This window comes from Thunnus albacares, chromosome 3 (assembly GCF_914725855.1).
Source record: "Thunnus albacares chromosome 3, fThuAlb1.1, whole genome shotgun sequence".
Classification (NCBI taxonomy): Eukaryota; Metazoa; Chordata; class Actinopteri; order Scombriformes; family Scombridae; genus Thunnus; species Thunnus albacares.
Window position 1 is genome coordinate 3,405,667 of NC_058108.1, and position 20,306 is coordinate 3,425,972.

A 20,306-nucleotide genomic window follows, 5' to 3' on the forward strand; every position below is an offset into this window, starting at 1 on the left:
ACGTTGACCCACATTCCTGTTGCTAAGTGAGCGTGTCAGACATCTGACAGCCATCATAAGTGGCTCCTTCATTTGAGATGGCCAATTGTTGTGTAGCCGTGACCACATTTAAGCATCTGTCTACACTACAAATAAACCCTGTCCTTTGGAAGCCGAGAGAAAACCCGCCTCCTCCCCCCTCCGACTAATTATTTCATTTTCTTCACCTCTGTGCCTTTAGAGAGAACATTTACAGCTTGCAGCCACAAGTTTGTCTCTTATCAAAGGCTGTTTGGCAGGCCGTGCGGCAGACTTTAGGACAGATTGAGTGAAGTAAAAGAGGATCAGTCAAAACTGTTCCGCTAAATCTTCTGAGGCAGAGGCCGGTTGTGGTTGTGCACTCGCTGTTAAAACATCTGCTCCAAAAAGGTCACAAGGCCACACAAATATTACAAGTCGCTCTTTTCACCAGCAAGAAAAAGTAGAGCGCGGCTTGGAAGTGGCACAAAGCGTTTAAATGTGGAGGAGTCATCTGGGTTGATGGAGCTTTCAGGCTGACTTCAACTTAATGGAAGAAAGAGGTTCTCCGGTCGCCACTAGGTCAAGTGATTAAGATGAGCTGGTTTGAAAACCGCTCAGCCACAGTCATTTATTTGCATGAATATAAGCTGAACGTCTTGTGAGGTTGCTAAGGACACAAACTTGCAGCAAATGGGAGAGTTATTGTGCAGTAAAAAGCCCTGAGACACCCACAAAGTCCCTCATGTCTGGGTGTTTAGGAGACCAACGGAGTGGCAGGTCATTTTCTACATTAATGATCTAATGTCAATGTTCAGAGAAGTAGCTGACTGGTAGCTTGGTGGCCGTCAAGCGTACATCCCAGTTATACATTCATCATTTGATGAAATCAGCTCTGAAAGCAGACCTCTGTCTGTGCTGTGGGCGTGAAGCAGTTTGTCCAGTCAGTCTGTGAAACTAACGTTAGCTTAAACCACTACAGTACAGTACTGTAACCAGTATCAACTGGAGTCATTGGTCCAAAATCAAAAAAGCTGTAACTTACCAGCAGTTTGACCTTATTACTATAACTACTGTGACCAACAATTCAGTTGTTATCAATATATATATATAACACCACTTTTGAATGTCATGATTATATTTGTTTATTGCTGAGTAATGTCCAGTAAACCACTAATGTAATGTCTTACTAATGGGAGCTAATTTGGACTTTTTTTTAATAGAAAACTAGCCGTGTCCACAAAGAAGTTGACTTTTTATTGACTGACTGATGAACTCTAGGAGGATATTAACAATAGACTACTCTGTTATTTCAAATTGTTCAGTCAGTCAGCAGATAATTACATTTGCATTGTGAGATTTGGACACACATCTCTCACGACATTTGTCTCTTTTGAGGCCATCAGGAACCAATCTGTAAACTTTAGTGCCAACATGATGTTTTTATAAGTTAGACTGAGTAGAACATACAGTATTAGACACCTGCTTCATTATCCAGGCAAACAAATAACATGATGGGATCTATTGGCTTCATGGTAGCCTATTAGTTTATTAAATGAAGATTAATGTAGCGATAGAAGGAAATGTCCTCGCATTGTGAGAAATGCAAGTGTTAAAACGTTTAAAAGAAGCAGATCTTATTATCAGCGTGAGGACAGAGAGTACACAGCATGCAATACAAAAGTTAAAGCAAAACTACAGCAGGTGGATTAAGGTGGATGGAAACCATCTACCGCCCATCTTCAGCCAACATTAAAGAGTTAATAAATCACTTATGTGGAAAAAGAATAGATGGCAACAGAGTGGGTAAAGCACCCCTTTTGTATTGTAAGTGAGGTGAAATAGGTGAGAAACTACATACTACTCACATAAAACAGGGGTCCACTCTGTAGGATATGGGGAGATTCAATTGTTATTATGGAAAATAATAAATAATAATGTCATGGATACAAGTGAACCTGTGGCTCAAGCTGAATATTTTTTAACTAAGCATTAGCATCTAAGCGTAACCTACAGCAGTCTATGAATGGAATTAGCAACAGGTGTTATTATAATACCTCAGTGGTCTGTAATCCTGGCCCTCAAGACACAGATTACTGTTGGTTTTCTAGATTAATAGCTTGTTTGTACCCTGTATCTCAGGTATACTGTAGTTCAGTCACTGGTCAGATGACTACAAGGACTACCTGCAGGGCTCTGGGTCCTGATGACCAGGACTGAGAATCACTCGAGATGTGCAGGAAAACCTAAACATAAACTTGCTTCTGTGTGGTCACCAGCTCTTAACATAACTAACTATAATATTAATTACCATTAGCATTAGAAGTGAAAATTGCTACATTTCATACAGCACAAGGTGACAGCCGAGGTGCGACATGTGGCTACCACGACAAATAAAAACAGCATGCTGTGATTATAGTTCACTAAGTGTGAATCACAGTAATGGCAGGCAAATCTACAGTATAACACATCTGAACAAAGTCATATACATAAAAACACAATAAAGACAGTCTGAATATGCATGCTAGTTTTTAAAAGTTACTTACAACTGCATTTTGCATCTGACAGAGAGAAACAGAGTAAATGCTAAATATGCTGTTTTCAGTGCCTTTACCAGACATACAGTGCTTTAAAGTGTTGAGCTCTTGGTAGGCTGATGTGAAACATTTAATGAGTCCAGATTATAGAGGAAGTGTGTTTGAGAGGAAAATGTCAGTGTAGCATGCACATGAACATGGTGTATAAGAAAGCATAAAGACTTGCCTGTAGTTTCACTGGTTTAGGAGATTCTGGCTGTTTGTTACAGATAAACAAATGCAAATTGTTAGATTGTGTGCACACACACATCTGGTGCACAAAAGGGTAGGTACATGATGCCGTTTGTAATTATCAGTGTATCTTATAAACTTCTGGCTTTTTTATTACCTCAGCGAAGCCCACAGTGATCCCACCTCACCCAAACTGCTGTTAATTATTTGTAGTGATCGCTACTACAGTTACAGTTCTTTTGATGTTCCAATGGTAGATTTAATCCTAATAGACTTATAATAATGACCTGATCCTAACAGGTTGTATGGGTATATAAACATATGATATGAGTAAAAATCCAACATTAACTTAAGTATTTCAATGGGTTTGTTCAGGTTATGGCATACAGCAGGCGCTGCCAGCCTACAGGATGAGGAAGGAGGGAGTATCGTTAAGATTCAGGTAATACTCACAGGGATGTTGTGGTCTCTTCTTCCTTTGTGGGAGGAGGCAACATGTGCCAGGTACTGAATGACCTTTTTTGTGTTTTCCGTCTTGCCAGCTCCGGACTCACCTCTGTGAGACAAAAGAAGACAAAAGTACACACACATCCGGGCTTGCTCAGAAGAAGGCGTGCAAAACACTTAACTGTTCAGAATGCATCTGTCACATCTACACCACGAGCTAAACATAAAAACTGGATCACTAGAGCAAAGATGGCTTTATAGATTTGCAAGCGCTTGTGGGCAGGGGGACAATAGTTTCTGGCTTTCTGACTGCTTGGCTGAGAATTTACGGCTGCTAAACAAGACAAAATACTATTTCTGCCCTCGTTTCTACAACTCGCCCGAAAAAGAAAAGAACAAATATGACCTTAAGACTGAACACAATATTGTAATATTTTTAGTGAGTATGTGTCCAGTTCAGCAGCTGTGGTTGCGGTCATGTGGACTGCTTTTCACTGCTCTCTCATTCAGTGACCGTGGAGTAGAAAGAAAAAGGGAGAAAATCATCTCCAGTCCTCAAACCCATGCAAAAACCGTTGGGGAGCCGTTTAGATTTAGAGCATGCCTGAGGTTTTATAGTAAGTGCAAATCTGCATACACAAAGTATGCACAAAATATTGTTTTGCCTTCAGGGTGTGCGAGTGTGATGTGGCTCAAAGTAAAGACCGGGGGAGCGGTGTGTAAGTGCCGTCGGTCTTGTTTGCCAGTGTGAAAGCGGGAAGGATAATCATGGAGGGATTGCGTCAATGTCTCTGTTGTTGGCCTTGAACTGCTGGGTGTTAGATTCCTCAGCTCCCCCATTTCAGAAGCCGAGTGCTGACTCAATCATGTCTCGTGAAGCCTCTACATTGATGTGAAGCCCCCCACCCACCCCCGCCCAAAGGGGCCTCCACTGCATTCTGGTAAAATGTCAAAGGTACATTTATAAACCTCTAAATTATTTGTGAGTGATGAATTTTTGATCACTATTTACACTCCAGTTGTTTTTTCCCCTGTATCAATGATATTTCCATTTTATTGTAAATTGTGAAGCTGTTTGTAAAGTCTGTTTCAATATGAGCCTTCTGACATTTATTATAATGATGACTGAGATAATTTAGATTATTGTGCTGTTTCAAATGCACGGCCATGCATAATGGTCGCACCTAACATTAATGACAGCTGTTCTTGTGCTGTCGGTAGAAAACTGGTGAAATAAATTGCACTTCTTCTTTGATGTTCTCCTGTTCCCTATATCTTACGTCATTATTACACATAATAATAACAATTATAATAAGACGACTCGCAGGCTGCATTTTATATAGCTAAGCACGGCGTTACAACCATATTTCAATAGCTAGCCAGCACTTGACTTGATACTAGCATCAAATGTTAGCTAAGTTGGCTAACTTACCAGAGCGTTAGATAGAGGATATCGATGTGACACTAATAGGTCTTCATGGTTTCAGCTCTCATTGTGGATTTCTTCGGGAGTCTTACTTGCTCTGTGTTTTTCAGCCACCTCGGTATTTTTTGACCGGCTTTTAGCTACACTGGGAGCTGACTGGCTATCCCAGAATGCATTTGCACCAACAGGTGATACACCATGTTTGGTGACCCATTAAAAGTCTGTGACCTGTAGTGTTGGTTAGGTTGGTTTCGGCATGAGGTGACAGAATGTGACGGGTCACCAAATACTCCTGCAGCAGCGATGGCATCATGGCTGAGAATAAAGTGCGCCATTTCATATTAGTATGTCACTTTATTAAGTTTTAACATTTATTTCAGGCAAGAAAGTAATCGTTTAGATTCCCACATGTGGTCAGTTTATCCAAATAACACCAATTTCGAAATTTGCTTTTTCTCTACCCTCTTAGAACTGTCTTTGAATATTAATAACTGAATATTGTTTTTATTTAAAAAATATAGTGTTTGAGCTGTAATGATCCTTTCCTACTCAGAATGTACAGATGTGTGACAAGGCTCAAAATGCACTGTGCATAGTGTAAATATCACAGGCCATGTTTGGCACTCAGTTAACTCTCTTTATTGTAGTAAACTAGTGAGTCTGAATGAATGAATTCATAGTTATGACACTGATCAGTCTGAGTGTGGAAGCATCACACATTTTGTAAAATGCAATCATCTTACAGTAACGTTACCATGACAACAAATCAGAAACTGCTTGTTATCTTGTCACTCAGGTGAGGCAGCAGAGATGCCATAAATACAACAGAGAAATATCAATTCTACAACATTGTTTCGGATTAGATAACATGGGTTAGGTTACTTCAAATCTGTTCGACAGACAATATGTTGTTTGTGGAAGTGTTGTATTAAAGACAGATATTTTGTAAGTTGTTCCATTAAAGTTATTTTGACCTCCTGTATGTAAAACAAAGGGACTGAATAACATGAACGCCTCACCGCTCACACTGCAGCACTCATGCATGCAAGAAGAGGGATGTGTCATGGTTTATGTCTTGATACCTCTCTGGCATTTTCTTTGGCTACGTTCCTGTCATCTGCAGACACTTGTCACTGAAATGTCGCCGGAGGGCTGCGCGACAGAAATGTCAGACAATTCTCAGACCCACATTTCTCACTTTTCTCTCAAGTAGTGACAGTCTGGTCAGTGTCACACAGACACTTGAGTTGAAAATAACCGTCGTGGCCTCGAGGAAGCTGGTCCACTCACACTGCTCTTGACCTTTTGTAATTACCAGCAAATGCATTATTGTCACTTTCAATTTTACTTAATTCAGAGAAAGAAAAAAAAAAAAAAAGGACCGAGTGGAATAAACTGCACCATGTGATGTTAATTCCCAGAAAAGGAGACAGGCATGAGGGTAATGAATGAACCATGAACCTTATGCTATTAATTTGGTCCAGGGGGCTCAGTTTAACTCTGAAATAGTTTTATCAACAATAACTTCGGTATGCTGAAATAACAGTTTGAATAAAGCGCAGAAAATGTCGGTCAAGTCATGCAGTGGTGGGCTGAGCCTGTAATACTCACGTGCAGAGAATGGATTGATCTTCTCGATCTGAGGGAGACAACAAGAGGGGGGAAAAGGGGGGGAGGAAGAGAAGGAGGAGGAGGGTGGGGGGGGGAAGAGTCAGCGTCAGCATTCTGTCTTTGATTCAGTCTCTACTGGGCTTTCACACACTTTGATTGACAACATCAACAAAATGCTGGAGCGAAAGTAACGTTGCATCAGCAGATTGCGGATTTGAAGGTCAAAGTCAATTTTAGTGTGTGGATATGAGCTTCAGATGTTTTAAATATCACATTTTATCCAGCCTGAAAAATAAAAAAAAAATCACTTTAATCTGAGAACGTCTGTCAGTGAGCTCCGGCTTCACTGCATTTCACCACAGGTATTTCCTGGAAGGCCATGTCAAAAATGTTGGAAAGCGGCGCTGAAGTTAGATCGCTGCGCGGCAGAGATAAGGCTGCTGTAATGTCAGCTTTACATCGGTAAATAGAAAAACGCTGAGTATCATTTTCATACTTGAACTGGGACCAGTTATCCCTGATGTTATGACGTCTTGTGCAGATTAGCCACGGAGGAACCTCGTTTTACACAAATATCAATTAACTATGAATTAGAACATAAAATATCTGTGAGCTTTTTCAGGTTGCTTCATATTCTGAGTGAAAGTTTACATACGCTCCCGTTGCTTTAACTGTAACTCAGAAACATTTATTAGCATTTCTGCATAATGGTTTTTGCCACCAATAAATATAAATGCATCATTTTTTAATGGTTTCACATAATATTAGAATCTGCTACATGCTAATTCAAGTGTACTCCCTTTATGATAGCAGCTTCATACAATAAGTCATTTAAAGATTTTAAATATGTTGCTTGATTTTAAGGCTGCGACTTATGGTTATTTTCATTATCAAAGTATCAGAATCTTTTTTTTTGATTAATTGATTCATCATTTGATAACTATCCAGAGTCCATTTTCTTGTTTTGTCCAACCAGAAATCCAAACCCCAAAGATATTTGATTTATTATCATAGAAGAAGCAAATATGAAACATTTTGGAAGCAGGAACCAGTGATCTTTTTATTTAAAAATGACTTTAACAATGAATCAATTATTATAATTGGTGCCAATTAATTTTCTTACGGTCAATTAATGGACTAATGGTTTCAGCTCTATTAGCTGTGATTTGGTTTGTTTGTATAAGTTAAAGTTCAAACTGTGTAATAATCAGTTCTTTGACATTAACCTCATCAAAACAAACATGATGAGGTAACAGCAGTGATGGAAACGGGCTCTTCTTTTCTTCCAGAACACATACGTGGACCAACGGTTCTCATTTCTAGCTTGTCCTCCATCGACCAACCTGTACAGAAAGTCCCAGAGAATGTGTTTCATGGCTAAACTGGAGACCAGATTCCAGTGATGTTAATGAAGATTAACTGGTGTTTTGAGACAGACTGTACTGGAATGTAGAATATTCTAATGAAGGATCTCTAAAAATGGCAGCCAGCTGACAAAAAGAAAATTACACAAGTGACTGACTGAATATAGCATCGATCGCTCACAACAGGATGACACAAATACTGATTCAATTCTGTCCGAAAATTTTAATGTGTGCTGTGCTGAGGGTAATTGCCACTGTGGGTCATGCGGCGATCAAATACGACATTTAATGCGTCTCCGAACACCTCCAGGGTTTTCTAGTTTAGCGTGTCTTGTGAGCTTCGAGTGAGGCAGATCTGAGTCACCTAGAGGTCCTATAGGGGAAAATAACGGTGATGATGTCATGGGGAAAACAGTACTTTCTCTTCCCATCAATGCCCCCCCACTAGGACAGGGCCTCCTGTCAAGTCACACGGCTGGCTGAGCAGCAAGAAGTCCAAAGATTAGAGAAGTCATCAGTCATCATTCACTCTGTCCTCTACAAACATGATGTTGCTTTGTTCATTCAGAGCTAAAACTGCATCCTGAGAGCTACGACTGAGAGTATCAGTCATTAAAAGATGAAACTATGTCTACTATGTCCCAATGAATACTGGGATTGTGATTATTTATGATTATTCAGTAAACTTTTGAAACACTTGAAGATTTTCAAGTGACCAAATAATGTCTTCAATTTCACATGACTGGTTTATATATTTGAATTTAAGCAAGACTTGAACAATTCTTTAACATGAGTAATGATGCCATCCCAACATGGGATTTATCCCAAAGTACAAAATGCAATTACATTATACTAACAGGTTTCTATAGCAGGAATACTCTTGCCTGCAGGCACATAATTGTGCTAATACAGGATCCGGATCCTGCTTGATGAAAAAGTACCTATCCATCACGAGGCCTGAGGACAGAGGCCATTAATACTGTGACTGCGCTGCAAAGTCTGTATGTTAGATAATTGAGGGAGTTACTTGTGATTGGCTGGTGCATTAGCAGATTGACCAGGGAGAGCTGAGTCATCAGGAACATAGTGATTTGAAAGGACAAGCTAATTGTAGCCTTAACATTCAAATTCATCCAAACTTGGCTTTTTTGTTTTCTAAAATGAATTCAGTAGCTCCTGAAATAAGCCTGCAAATGGTTGCAAGGCAACAAGAGTTTGCAAATACATTTTGTGGAAAATGCAACACAGAGAAAATATCGTTTCTCTGTTCATGAATCACCGGACGAATCCGACGAGCCATCAAAACCTGCTGCAGTGATCAAACAGCAACATAAAACAAGATTCTTTATAAAGGGAATGACTCCAGCAACATGCTAACGAGACGTAGAGGAATAACGTCACGGTACTAGAGGTGGTTGAAAGAGATCATTTAACACGAGGAGAAGAAGAGTACAACTGCAGAATGATAATGGTTCAATCTGTGACTGTCCCAGTATAGTTCAGCTCCCTGATCTACTCGTCAAGAGGAAGGATGATAGTGTTTCTTTATTTAAACATCCGGCTTATCTGAACATGTGTATGAACACTGACAGGGCTGCAACTAACGGTCATTTTCATCACTGATTAATATGCAGATTATTTTCTCAATTCATCAATTAATCATTTAGGTTATAAAAATGGAATCCACAATTTCCCAAAGTCCGCAGTGATGCTAGTTTTGCTAGATTTTTTTTTTTCTGAACATACATCCAAAAACCTAAAGATTTTTTAATTTACTGTCACATATGACAAAGAAAAGCAGCAACTCGTCCATTGAAGAGGCGGAAACCAAAGAATATTTGGCCTTTGTGTGACAGGAATGATTATTCAATAATCAAAATAGTTGCCGGGGCGACAAGATGCAAGAAAAAAAATCATTCAGCTTCTGGACACTTCCACTTTTTCAAGCCTCTAAAAATCCTGAAATTAGAGTTATCAAAAAAAAAAAGAAAATATTTGGTGACTCACTCACAACTCACACTCAAAAGTTTTAACCTGTAATTATTTGTCACGAGCCAAAAAGATTGAGACACACATTTACTCTGAGCCATGCAGCGAACAGTTCAACTCGTTGCGTACATGCTGCGTCCCAGCCTGGATCACGCTGCCAGAGGTGAAGGTTTCCTGGACTGCAGTGCTGCTGACTGTGTTCCTTCGGGCTAAAATGATGGACGGTTATCTGACTAAGGACACAGCTGGACGGCTCATCAGGGACAACCTGGGTTTCCTGGCTCTGACCAGGAACTTCCTGCAGTTAAGTGCTGTGACAAGGGGGGGACTGGCCTCACACACATGCATGCAAACAAGCACAGATACACACTAAAGCTTGTCCAATCCTTCAGGATTTCTCTCAAGCCATGATGTCAACCACTGCTCCATACATGATGGCGCACATGCAAACAAAACCCTCCCGTTAGCCTCCTGCACCTCTATCACGTGTCTCTTTATTCGCATCCCTATCTGACATGAACACGATGGCGCACGGAAAGCTTGTGTGTCCTTTATCAGCCTGGCTGCAGACGCACTAGAAAGATATGATCCAGTCATTGTGAGTCTCTTCACTTCCATTCACCAACATGCCTCCATGTTAACGTCGTCTCCAGACTGTAAAACGCTGATTACTGGCAGAGAGAGAGAGAGAGAGAGAGAGAGGGAGAGAGACTCTGGGTCTGTGCAGAAGATGAGAAGTACCCAAACAGGCGCTGTTATTTCTGTAACATTACTTGACGGTCATAAGGACTGTTTTGTGGGTTTCGCATGATTGGTAATGCTCTTGCCAGCTTCACATGACTCCATTACGTCTGGGGCGGCGGAGATTCCCCCAAGACATAAAATATTATTAGTTAAAGTGGAGGCTCAGAGACATTTGAATATCATTTTGAATACTTGACTTGAAGGGCAAAAAAAGAAGGTTGTCAGACCATAAAAACAGTATGATGGTATAGAAGCTGGAATAAAGCAAGTGTTTGAAAGAATATTACGGAAGTGCTGCACTGATGTCAATAAAAGCAGTCAGAAAAGGTCGGTGGACGGTCTTACAAACTATTGACAGTGAAAAATTCGAGGATGTCTTGCGGCTTTGGCGTGAACACAGCAGCTCCGCATGTGGCATCTCCCTCTGTAAGGAGAGAGGAGAAGGAGCCGGGGGAAGAAGGAGGGGGGGGGGGGGGGGGGATGATCTCAGCACACGACAGTGAACTCATTGTGAGGCTGTGGCACGCTGGGCCCGGGTCACTGTCCGCCAACGACGGCTAACGCCTGCATTTAGGAGTGCCAATGAAGTGCAAACACTCACCTCAGAAAGCGCTCCTGCGAGCTGATTGAGCCGATACTCGTGTGTCACGGCGGGACAAAAGCCTCCACAAAACCCACAGCGATGTAAAAACGTAGAACACGTCGGCTGAATGTGCAGCGTAATGAAAACAAATCCATGAGCGCTATGATGCTGTCTAATTAACGGGAGGAAATACTGCTCTCTTTATGTTGTCTGTGAAGAGTACAGACAGAATATTAAGCCATTAACCAAGTCATCAACTAGCAGTTGTACAAGTTATTACAGTAAACGAGTGTCCACTCAACTGTAAAATGAAAATTAAAGACCTCATTTCCTCTTTCCCCTACAGCAAATATCTCTAACAAATGATTGTTAAAACATCAATTATACACCACAATTACACGGTGTAGAATTGATTATCAATCAACAGCAGCAGCCATAGTGGATGCTTCCTTAAAGGCCGTGCACACCCAACACAGGTGAAGCTGGGTGGAGCTATGCTGTGAATCATGTGACGTTACAAAACTATATGGGCTGATAAGACTGAAATGGTGTAAGATGTCCCGCCCTGACAGGTGTAACGACAACAACGACCGAGGGATGAAGGTGGTGTCAATAAAGTGCAGTTGGTACACGCCCACCAATCAGGCGACATAATTAAAGACACCTGTGTGGATGGAGTACGGCTGGCTTGTGGCTTTAAAAGTAACAGCGTGTCCACACAGGCAGTGAAAGCAGCACATCAGCAGCAGCTTCAGTCCTCTGTCAGTGTCCATGCAGGACGCGTTAAGGCACGGTGCAATGTGTGTGCAGTTCACCCACGTTTCGGCAGCACCCGAAGCTCAATACACACCACCACTGTATTTACGTGCGCAAAAGGGAAAAAAGTTAAATGCATTAAGTGCATGAGAACATGAGTGATGAGGCAGCCTGTGTGGACAGCTGCTCCATCAGTCGGACGTCTGTGGAACGCGGCTGAGACACCTCCTGTGTGGAAAACAGTTGTGGATTCTGAATTAATGCAGATACCAAATTTACTTCTACCGTTCCAGCCCACACTGCCGCTACCGCTTTCCATCAGGAGGAAGAATAACACCTGAACTGTAATGATACACCTGAGGCACATACCTGACTTTATCATTTAAAAGGTGCTGATCAGCAGGATAAACTTGGACATTAACCGCTAACCTTTCGGTCATGATTCAGCTTCTCTAACCTTTAGCCCTACACTACAACTGACACTACAACTACAGACAAACCAGGACTAATTCAAACCCTGTACTGTCGTCATTTTTCAATTAAATATATTCCAAATCAATATTCTAAAGCCCAGAATTAATGCAATTCAATCTAAGCATACATTCAGCCAAAAAAAGACACAAAAGTCACTTCCAAAACTGCATAATGATCCTGCATGGATTACCACATATTTGATTTTCCAACTAAAATAAAGTAATTGGTAAGTATGCCATGTGGCAATTATGGGATTTGTTTGAGAGCTCTCTTGGATGGAGCGAGGGGCAGTTGGTATGAATCTAAACTATAACAAGATTGAAATCTTAATCATTGCAATTTTGAATAATTCTGGGTGTCTGCAATGTATTTCTGGGATGGAAAAGCTATCTAATAAAACAGAGAGGACTTGTGACTGTTTATTAGTTTAACGCCTCGGAGCAGTTATGCTTATGACAGGGCGCCAAAAGGGCTTTACAGTCCATAAAAGTAGGCTATACTTATGTTTTCAGTGCCATGAACCAATACTTGTCATCTTGCTAAATCTTCCAAATATAAGAAAACCACTTACTATTGGTCAAAATGGACTGGACCGTTCACTTTGACAAAGTGGTATCTGTCAATAAAGTTTCAAATCAAAGTTTCAAAGCAGTCAATCATTTGAAACCTTCCATTTCAGGGCTGTAATGGTGAAGTCCTCTGGTGTGGGCAGAACTGGAGCTGATGCTTCAGCCGGGGACTTAAGAGATGAAAACAAATGCAGTGGGGATCCAGAGTATTTGGTTTCCTGTGAGAAGTATTTCTGAGAAGGAAAGTCTAATGAAATCTGAAAGGGAGATTAACTGTATTTGAGAAACACTGTCAACAGTATTTTTATTTTATTCAAAGTATTCATGCAAACCGAACCTCGGGAACTGGTCTAGAATTCATTTAGGAAATCTGTGCTTAATATTTACATCAGGCGCAAAATAAATCAGTGGTGACAGGTAGTGTGGCGGCCAAACGGACGTGACTGGAGGGGAGAGGATGGAAAAATCAGTGAATGAGAGAAGGAAAAAGACGAGGTTATACAGTACAGGAATTTACAACATCAAAAGAAGGTCAATTTTTTCTGGCTTGACTGCAACCAAGAAAATTCTTAATGTCTTTTAATGTTAGAAATGATAGATTCTGCTTCTATAAACGTTCTTAGGGACAAAGAAAGTTCTGCTATAAAGACAGAAAGCTTCTGATCTGATTACATCCTACATCTATATTGATTTTGTTAACTTCTATAAAATGTATTTGTAAAACAGACCACTAAGGACGGCGTACAGAACTGCTGAGTCAGGTTTTTAAGGAGTTGCGATGCAGGAAGAGGGGTGGGTTGGACTGTGTGGGTGGATGAACTGTATGTAAAGTATCTTAGTTTCTTTCCTTTTCTATTCTTTTTTTTTCTGCCTTTTCTTCTGCAGTTATCTGTCAATCCGACCGATTGTATGTAATTTATGTTTGTCCTGTTTTGATTAATCCATGAGTCATTTTATGAGCAAAAATACCAAAGTAAAAAAACATAAATCAGAAGCTGACCTTCTCAAATGTGTAGATTTGCTGTTTCCTGTCTCCTTGGGAATTTGGCTATTTTTCAGACAAAACAAAGCTGTTTGAAGAGGTTGACTTGGGTGCTGGGAAACTGGTCGATAAAATGTCAGAAAATACCACAAATTTCCCTTGACAAAATAATCTGCAGATTGATCAACAATGAAGAGACTTGTTGTTGCAGCCCGACTTCACAATGAGTGTAACTCTCTGTCTGATCCTTTCAAACTTAAGAAAGTTTTATTTATGTTACATTTTGTGGGGTTATATAATTAATTTGTGGTTAAAATGTATAAAGAAGTGTAAATCCATTGAGGATACTTTCAAAAAAACTGTGGTATGTGGGTGTACGTGTCATTAGCTTCATGCTCTCAGGTAGTTTCAGTACCTGTCACATTAGATTTCATTTGAAGGGGATACAGAGGAACTTTTTAAAATAATAATTAAAGGAATAGCAGTGATCGTTATAGTTCCAGTTATAGCTTCAGCTGTGCTAGTACCATTTGGGACCTTCGGTTACTGACTGAGAGGTTTCACTGTCCACAACAACCACATCTGCTCCAGTTGTTTTTGGGGGGAGAAAAAAAAAAGCAACGTTTGGGAGAAAAAGCACAATAGTCTCAGTGACTGTAAGTCTCTCTTCGTGGCATCTTTTTTTTTAAACGATTAGCAAAAATTTCCTGTGTACTTTGTGTGCTCTGGAGGCTTGAGGTTGAAAGAGCCGGGCATCAGGCCTCGGTTCAAAAGGCCATCGAAGTCATTACTGTTTGCTCCGGACCTGATTGGTGCCAGGTGGGCCGGCGTTCGCTGCGTGCGTTTGCTCCACCATTATAAACATTCCCAAGTCCATTTTATCACACATTCTTGACTGTATAGGTTACACTTCACGGAACGTACTATGCATTCTTTAAACAGTTTGTTTAATCTTTTATTAATATCAGTGATGCTGTTGACCTGTGAGACGAGGAGCGCTTTGTTCATTGTTGATAAAAATGGACCTGTAGGCGAGAAATCAAAGCGTTTTGCTTTGGGGAAAAAAATCTCACTAAGCCAAGATGGATCTAGCTGGACTTGACCTTACGCCCTGATTAAACACCAGGGAGAGACTCCAGAAGGGGGTCTTTCTCCATTTCTCCTCAAACAAAGACCCCCTGTTTCACAACCCCACCTGGGGACACTTCCAGTGCTGTTGATGCATGTCTGCTCTTGGAATCCATCACAGCTGTTGACGTGGTCTGTCCCTTAACACATGTTTTTATTCAGGAGAATTTCTTTACAACATATATCCAGATTTGATAAAAATCAGCTTCTTGTATGCCACTGAGTTCACGTCGGTGGAGCTGTGGGGGCAATTATGTAAAATATCTGAACCGCTAATCAATGACAGATGTGCAGTAAGTTCTAGCGGTCTGCTTACACACCCCCTCTTTGTTAGGTAACACCTCATTTAACCTCCCATCTGAGCGCTGACGGGCTTTGCAGCAATGCTGAGGTAATTAACAGATCCCTGCGAGGTTTAGACACCCTTCAGCCATAAATATGATTTGACAATCTGCTCAGCTCCAAAGGTCGTAAATTAGAGGCAACAAATGATTTGTCTCCAGCGTTTCTTTCTTGTTCAGATGTCAGCTGACACCGCAAAGTCGAAACATGAGGTGTGAAAGGTCTGATATTAATCACCGAGATGTAATCAATCATGTGGAGATAACAGGCACTAAGGTTGGGTGATATGTATACGTTTGTCAACCATCAGAGACAATTCAAGGAAATGCAGGACTGTTTTATGGTAATGCTGGATTTCCCTGTATTTGTGATTTATATAGTACTACATAAGATAGGAATGTACCGCTCACAATCACTCATCTGTACTGCTTCTACATTCATAGAGTCAGATAAATGATCGCAGTTTGTTTTTGAAGCCTGTCAGTCAGAGAAAATACAACTTCTGAGCAAACTTAGCCGAGTTTCTATAGAAAAATGTAACTCACATTCAAAAGTGGCTTTTGATATCTATCACTATATATCACTACTGACAGCTCTGCACTGCAGCTGCTTTAGCTGATGTTAACGTTAGCTTCACAGACTGACGAGTCGCTTCCCAGAAGTCTCAGTTCAGAGCTCCAGAAAACGATGATGTGACGTCCTTCAGTGCTTAACGGGAGACTGACAGCTCTGTGTGCTGGCTGTCATTTACACTCTACAATCACCAAACTAACTTCCAGCTACCTGAAACTAATCAAGTGATCGTTTACATAGAAAAAAACTCTGTTGGTCGCTAAGCAACGGTTACTATGATACAGAGGGGGTGTCAGTTTCACCAGACGTTAATTAGCAATAGCTGAGTACATTTGCAAACAGTGACTGGCCTAAAAATTAATTTGCTACAGCTTGTTAAGTTATAGTATAGTTATAATAACAATATTGCACCTTGTTTTATTGCAGTATAAAATGACACATGCTGTGATGAAGATTTCAGGGTATCTATGTTGGCAGCTCCTAACAGACATACCTGAAACATGTGATGATATGTGCTACAGTCTATACAGCTGGATGTTCACTAATATTAATCAGGTTGCTGAGATGCTCGGGGCCACAGCTGAACAGCAGCTGGCCTCCACTAATCTCCAACCTACAAACCTCTTTTTCAACCACAGCACAGTTAATTCTCATATGACCACAACTGGAAATGAGTTGGAATAGCAATGCATTAAAAATTATACGTCAGACCTTGGGGCTCCCTTATAGCCGGGTGGCCGGGGCGCGTAACACGGTTCGATTCCGGCTAGGGTTTGTCTACTTGCTTTTATACTATCAGCTGTCCAATAAAAGGCAAAAATGCCACAAAAATAGAGACCAGTGCTTCATTCAAATAAAAATAATAAACACAAAACTATGTTGGAATCAAAGCATCACTAATTGACAGGTTGCCTGACCCTGCCCCCATGCGTCCATGTTCATCCATGTAGAAAAGCAGTGTGTGGAGGAGATGGAGGGTGTGAGGAGGTAACAACAAGAAACTAGCTGCACTAACTGACGAGCTGGAATAATTCCACCACAGCTACTGCTGGGCTGCTGCTGAAACTACGTCCCTGTGCTGGTACATCATCAGCCTCGAAGACAGAATACCTTCTAATCAACGTCATAACAAGCATCTTCTTCTCAAAGTTTAGGAAGTACAACAACCAGGAAGAAAACACTGTTTGTCAAAAAGGTTGTGACTGATTGCAGTACATGTTAACATGTTTTTGTTTCAAAGGGGCAAAGGTATCATTAAAACTACCGAAACTTCCTTCTGTTTACCAACATGGTGAAAGTAACGCCTAAAAAGGACTGACGGGACTGTCCAGTTTGTCACCACCCCCACTGGTCGGCCCTCCAATAACACAAAGGACCTATTGTCAAGCACAATGGGGTCACCCTCTCTGTTCTCGCTGGTCTGATCCCAGTCAGTCACTGCTCAGAGAGTCGGGAAACTTGCCAACTAGCAGGCGAGGATCTTTGAAGACATCGTTCAGAGTGAACTGTCTTATCGTGCAAGGTTTCGTGTTTCTAAATGAATGAAAAGTGTAAAATAGCTACAGCTGGGTCAAGATGTTTAAAGGGTCGCTTTTAGTCCAAAAGATGCAACCTAACTGGAAAAGACCTCCAGAGATGATCAACATCAGCACTAAAATCACGTCAGCTCCTCCTCCTCTCTACCTGCAGGCAGTGAATCCCACCAGCAGCAGACAGAGGAAGACAGAGGACAGGACGGATGACTGATAGTGACTGATGTCTTCATTCTTTATAAACTTTATAAAAAATATATTATTCACTTTATTGAAGTTTTAGATTTGTCTCCGGTGAGATATTATTGAGTTTATTTAGTGAATCTGCTGTTGTAAACATTACTGTTGCTGCTCTCTAAACATTATTTAGTTGTTTATAAATTATTAATCCTGTTCTGAATTATAAATGACTTCAGGATATAGTGAGCATATTTGTTTCACTTTTCTTCCTGCTAATACCTGAGTGTACTGTAACTACAACCTGTGTTGTTTTTTATGTGTACTGTAACAATAATGGTCCAAAATGATGTGAAAACGTGCAGTTTCCAGTCAAATAACATCAAATCTTCATGTGGGAGAACCTTCAATAACCCCAACTGCACATGAGTTGATGAACATGAATAAATTTGCTGCTTTTCTTTGTCATATTTTACAGTAAATTAAAAATCTTGAGCTTTTGGACTGTTGGTAGGACAAAACAAGCAAACTGAAGAGATCTCTGTTGCCTCGAAGAAATTGTGAATGCAATTTTTTCAACATTTTATAGACCAAACAATTAATCAAGAAAATAATCTGCTGACTAATCGATAATGAAAAGTTCTACTAAACAGACCTTGAGGTGTGATTCTTTTGTCAACTAAGTATTTCACACCTAAAAACACCATTAAAAAGTATGTTTTGGATATTTTGCTTTACTTTTCCTTGGAAACGGAGTGGACTGTAGACATACAGCAGGGACACTCAGACTTACCTTGTAACATGCACCTGTATGCAGACTCTGAGATGGCGTAGATGTGAGGGGGCATCTCGTGCCTCTTTTTGCCCCTGTACATCTCGATGATGTTCTCTGAGTAGATGGGCAGGTTTTTGTAGGGATTTATGACCACGCAGAAGAGACCGGAGTATGTCTGTAAAAAAGAAAACATCATTTGACTCTTAATTCACCACAGAGCAACTTTAATGACACCATTAAGTCAGTTGATGTTTTATAGTGTTTTAATATTTATATGTATTGATTAAACTGAGGACTTAATGGACAATGACTAAGCACAAAAGGGGACCGTGAGACTGACCCCCATCTACTGCAGGAAATACACTGACTATAAATAAGTACCTCATATGACCCCACTTCAAAAAAACGTGATCTATCCCTTTAATGTCCTGTCTTAGGAAGAAGATGAGTTATGAGGAATTAAGAGAGAAGAGTGCTGAGTGTGGGTTTTATTGAACCCTGACTTTGCTTCCTGTAGAGATTAAAATGCAATTTATAACATTATCAGCTAGGACAGTGCATCTGGGCTCAAATATCAATGTTGAGCTTAATACTTAGTTTTCCTGTTTGCTAAAAAAAGACTTTTTTTCTTTTTTTTTTGCAGATTATGAAATCACAGTTGATGCCAGAGAACTGTGAGGGACTGCAGACTGCTGGTACTCTGCCAAGTATCTGACAGTTTTCTTAGAGATTCTTCCTCCAAGCACATATCCTCCTCATATCTGGCTGTTCGACAAGTCCCTTTCTCACACATCTCTACCCAGACATCCTTTGACTTACTGACAACAGAAATCAGATGCAGGAGTCGGAGATTTTAATCCGCGACAGTATATCGGACGATCGGCTGTATAACGCGGGCAGACGTGCAGACGGACAGGCCAGGACAGGGTTAATCCCTCACATGTCTGCTGCTGCTGCTGCACTCCATTAACTGAAGAGTGCAGGAGGGTATAAAGTAGATACTGTTGGATTAAAGCTTTTTGAATCACATATCAATGACTGGGATCAAAAGTCTTGATTCATCTGCCTTTTCTCTCTTCGTTCCTCCCTCTGCTGACCAGTTCCTCTTCTCTTACCCTCATCTTCTGTTACTGTGGTCCAACCTTTCTGTCTGCTTTTTCCTCCTTTTCTCTCCCTCCCTTCAACCAGCTTTCTAGTTTCTGTGCTCGGCTGGCCTGCGAAGCCACGTTCTTCTAATCATGCTGTCTGTGGCGGCCGGTGGGCTGCAGGGGGGCCCGGGACCTGCAGACCCAGTTGTTGAGCTGGAACAATGGCGACATGACCGTTGCATGCTGGGGAAGCGGTGTGAATTTAGTGTTTGTGTGTGTTTGTGTGAGACCTCTGAAAAACACATCACAACTGTCACCTGGCTGGAGAGTCACACCAAACATTCACACATATGCGACACAGATATTTGCAGTCTGATACCGCGGACCATAAAATTCACGTTGTGATGTTACTGCAACACGGTCGTGCGATAATCTAATATCATCATCAGCACATACCTGAATGAAACCATGACGAGACAGAATTCATATAAATACGGTGGCTCATAATTCTCATGTGAATGATACATAAAAACATTGCTGAGATACGTCAAACTGTAAAACAATTAGTTTATAAATGATAGAACTACTATAAGAAACTCACTGAGACAAAATTTTGAATTCTATAGATTTATAGCTGAATATCAAGAACAATAATATATTAATAATTGTCGACACCTTTCACCCAAATCAAGCTCAAACTGTCCTAACAGGTTTATAAGACTAACACACTTTAGGGATGTTACTGGTCAGGTGGTACTACAGTATACATATGTGTGGAAGGTGGGGGGGGGGTAAGATCACCAGATGGCCACCAATCAACCCCCCCCCCATGTCTTGCATGTACACAATTGCTTTAGACACTACAACCTGGCCACATAGAGATTTGTTACTCTGGACTCATCAGCAGTATTTGCATCACTGATCACTTAAGCCAACACTCACACCTTGCTATAAACATCAACTTGCAGGATGTACTGAAGG

The 20,306-nt window shown here is 40.8% G+C and overlaps 1 protein-coding gene across 5 annotated transcripts in view; it reads right to left on the reverse strand.

The window, feature by feature from the left end:
• The window catches only part of LOC122978819 (myosin-10), a 56,020-nt gene that overhangs the window by 25,933 nt on the left and 9,781 nt on the right, over positions 1-20,306 (reverse strand). For 2 of the 5 annotated variants that reach the window (XM_044345835.1, XM_044345834.1), the window contains exons 3-8: positions 18,256-18,412; positions 6,250-6,277; positions 3,219-3,321; positions 2,761-2,790; positions 2,544-2,558; positions 1,866-1,883 (exon numbers count right to left, since the gene is read on the reverse strand). In XM_044345835.1, the coding sequence (XP_044201770.1) occupies positions 1,866-1,883; positions 2,544-2,558; positions 2,761-2,790; positions 3,219-3,321; positions 6,250-6,277; positions 18,256-18,412 (351 nt within the window). The remainder of the gene's footprint in view (positions 1-1,865; positions 1,884-2,543; positions 2,559-2,760; positions 2,791-3,218; positions 3,322-6,249; positions 6,278-18,255; positions 18,413-20,306) is intronic. The other 3 variants (XM_044345836.1, XM_044345837.1, XM_044345838.1) reach the window with 3 other exon arrangements.